Genomic DNA, 3,376 nt, shown 5'->3' on the forward strand with positions numbered 1-3,376 from the left:
GCCAATGTTGTTACCATTCAAAATTGCATCAATGATCATGGTCCTGAGAATAGCCTTTTGGTTGAGGAAGACTTGGCTCAATCTGAGCTGATGGATGCTCTGCTAGTTGAAGAATCCTTCTAGATGGAAAAAGCCAAAATTAATTGGCACACAATAGGTGATAGAAATACAAATTTCTTCCATAAAGTCACCAAGATAAGATATGGCACTAATGCTTTGTCTATGATCAAGGATGGTGAAAATACTCTTCATAACCAAGTTGACATTGAAAATCATGTCCTTACTTATTATACCAATTTGTTTGCTTCTCCTAACAACACTTCCTCTTGGTCACTGATGAGGACAATTCTATGCTGACTAAATTGCCTTCTCACACTGAAATCAAAGCTGCTGTGTTTGTTCTGAATGGGGACAGTGCTCCTGGCCCTGATGGCTTCTCTAGTTGCTTCTTTCATAATTTATCATTATCAGTATTGATGTGGGCAATGCTGTTTTGCAATTTTTCAACCAGGGTTGGCTGATGAAAAACTTAAACTCTAACTCAGTCATCCTGGTTCAAAAGGTCAAGGGTGCGGATAGAATTGAAGACTACAAGCCTATTGCCCTTGCTAATTTCTAGTTCAAAATCATTACTAAGATCCTTGCTGACAGATTAGCTATTATTGCCCCCAAAATCATCTCTAAGCAGCAGAGAGGATTCATCAAGGACAAACAAATTAAGGATTGTATTTGCCTAGCTTCTGAAGCAATAAACATGTTAGATCACAAAGCCTTTGGGAGCAATTTGGCTATCAAATTGGATATCAAAAAGGCCTTTGACACAATAGATTGGACTTTCTTGTTGGATACTCTTCATGCTTTTGGTTTTAACCATAAATTCATTCATTGGATAAGCACTATTCTTGATTCTTCCAAGCTCTCCATCATTGTTAATGGAAATAGTGTTGGCTTCTTCAAGTGCACTAGAGGGGTTAGACAAGGAGATCCTCTTTCTCCCTTGCTTTTTTGCCTGGCTGAGGATGTCCTGAGTAGAGATATCCTTAAGCTGGTCAATGAGAAGAAGATAAGCACAATTGCTAGTCCTAACAGAATGCATTCTCCTAGTCATGTTCTCTATGCTGATGATATTCTCATCTTTTGCAAGGGTGTCAAAATAGAGTTGCTTTGTCTTAAGAAACTTGTTATGGACTATGCTCAAGTCTCTGGGCAACAAATCAACACTCGGAAATGTAGATTCTATGTCATCAATGCCAATGCCAGAAAAATTAATGATATTTCTTCCCTGTTGGGTTTTGTTAGGGGTTCTCTCCCTTTCAACTACCTAGGGGTTCCTTTGTTTAAAGGTAAGCCTAGAAGGTATCATCTTCAACCAATTTCTGACAGAATTCTTGCTAAATTGGCAACCTGGAAGGGCTCTTCCTTATCCATTATGGGCAGAGTCGAATTGGTGAGGTCCATTATTCACAGCATGTTCCTTTATAGTTTTCATATTTACAAGTGGCCTGCTTCTCTGATTGATTGTTTGGACAAAGGAATCAGAAACTTCATTTGGTATGGGGACATTGGCACTAGAAAGCTTGTCCCAGTGGCCTGGAGCAAAGTCTGTGTTCCCATCTCTCAGGGAGGATTGGGGCTGAGATCTATCAAAATGTTGAACAAGGCTACCCTTCTTCATCTAGCCTGGGATATGAGATGTGATAACCATGATTGGGCCAGATTATGTAGGAACAGGTTTGGTAATTACAAGGATCCCCCTAATAGGCACTTTAAATCCTCCATTTGGCCTGGCATCAAAGAGAGCTGGTCAATCACATCTTCAAACTCAATATGGTTGATTGGTAATGGTGAGAATGTTAACTTCTTGAAGGAAAACTGGCTAGGGGAACCTATTGCTGATACTATGGGAATCCCTGCTCAAATACAGAGCTCTCTTCTAGCTTCTGTGTCTGATTTCATTGTCAACTCTAAGTGGATAATTCCTGTCCCAATTAAAAGCCTCTTCCCTGATGTTGCCCTTGGCATAGCAAATACAATCATATCTAATGGTGTTGATAAGCTAGTGTGGAGGCATTCTGAGGATGGTTTGCTATCTCTCAAGGTTGCTTATGATTTTGTCTCTAATTCTTCTAATCCTCTCAACTGGTGCAATCTAGTTTGGTCTAAGGTGATCCCTCCTTCAAGCTCTTTCATCACCTGGAGGATAATTCATGGTAAAATGCCTTTGGATGCCAACTTGCAAAGGAGAGGTTGTGTCTTGGCTTCTAGATGCAATTTGTGTAAAAAGGTCATAGAAGACACAAATCATATATTCCTCAACTGCAACTTTGCTATTAATATTTGGAATTGGCTTATGTCAATTTTCTTAATCCAAATCAACTTAAATTCCATAAAAGAGTTGATCATCTCTTGCAACAAAAATCTCAGCAAGCAACTTCAATAGCTTTTGCTAATCTGTTCTGTCAGCACAATTGCAACCATTTGGTTTTGTAGGAACCAAATAAGATTCGAGGACATGGTGATCTCTGTAAATCAAGCAATTGCTAGGATAATTAGGGACACATCCATCTCAGGCAATTACTCTTCAGTGGTTGCTAATCCTTCTATCAATGATCTGATTATTCTCAAGCATTTCAAAGTCAGTATCCACTACAATTCTGCTCCTAAGTCTGCTCCTAAGATTACTGAAGTTCTCTGGTTGGCTCCTTCGAGTGGTTGGATAAAGGCAAACACGGATGGTGCGGCTTTCGATTGTCCTGGTCATGCGGGTGGAGGAGGTATATTTAGAGATCACAAAGGAGTGTTCCTTCTTGGATTCGGCTCCTATCTTAATATCCAGTCTACCCTCTATGTTGAGCTTTATTCTGCCATTAAAGCTATTTCCTTGGCCTACAAGAAAGGTTGGTTGAACATTTGGCTTGAAGTTGACTCTGTGTTTGTTTGTGCAAATTTTCAGAGGTGAGTCTAATCCCCCTTGGCAGCTTCATAACAAGTGGCACAGGTGTACTAAGATTCTCGATTTGCTTAATTGGAAAATCACTCACATTTATAGAGAGGGCAACTCTTGTGCTGACAAATTGGCCTCTTTTGGTGCTAAGTCTAGAGTACAACTTGGAATTAAATACCGTGTTTTATTATGAATGACTATAATAAGAACTTGCTTGGTCTTCCTAATTACAGATTTAGGAACATGTAGCTCCTCTTTGTATCTCCTTTTTTGGTGCTTTTCTATAATATATCTTGTGTTATAGCACAGTTACTTAAAAAAAATCAAAAGAAAACCAAAAGTTGTAACATGTTAGTTGTTAAAATAATATTTTTATATGTTTTTTTTGTACTATCAAGGGTATTATGCCCTCATCTTTTTTAGTAAGAAATT

At 38.8% G+C, this 3,376-nt stretch overlaps 1 protein-coding gene across 1 annotated transcript; it reads left to right on the plus strand.

Moving 5' to 3' along the window:
* On the plus strand, positions 351-2,959 carry LOC109361856. Its single transcript, XM_019607388.1, has 3 exons — positions 351-512; positions 620-2,142; positions 2,491-2,959. Exons 1-3 carry the CDS (start codon positions 351-353, stop codon positions 2,957-2,959), a joined length of 2,154 nt encoding a protein of 717 aa, XP_019462933.1.

This window comes from Lupinus angustifolius, chromosome LG12 (assembly GCF_001865875.1).
Source record: "Lupinus angustifolius cultivar Tanjil chromosome LG12, LupAngTanjil_v1.0, whole genome shotgun sequence".
NCBI classification, from domain to species: Eukaryota; Viridiplantae; Streptophyta; class Magnoliopsida; order Fabales; family Fabaceae; genus Lupinus; species Lupinus angustifolius.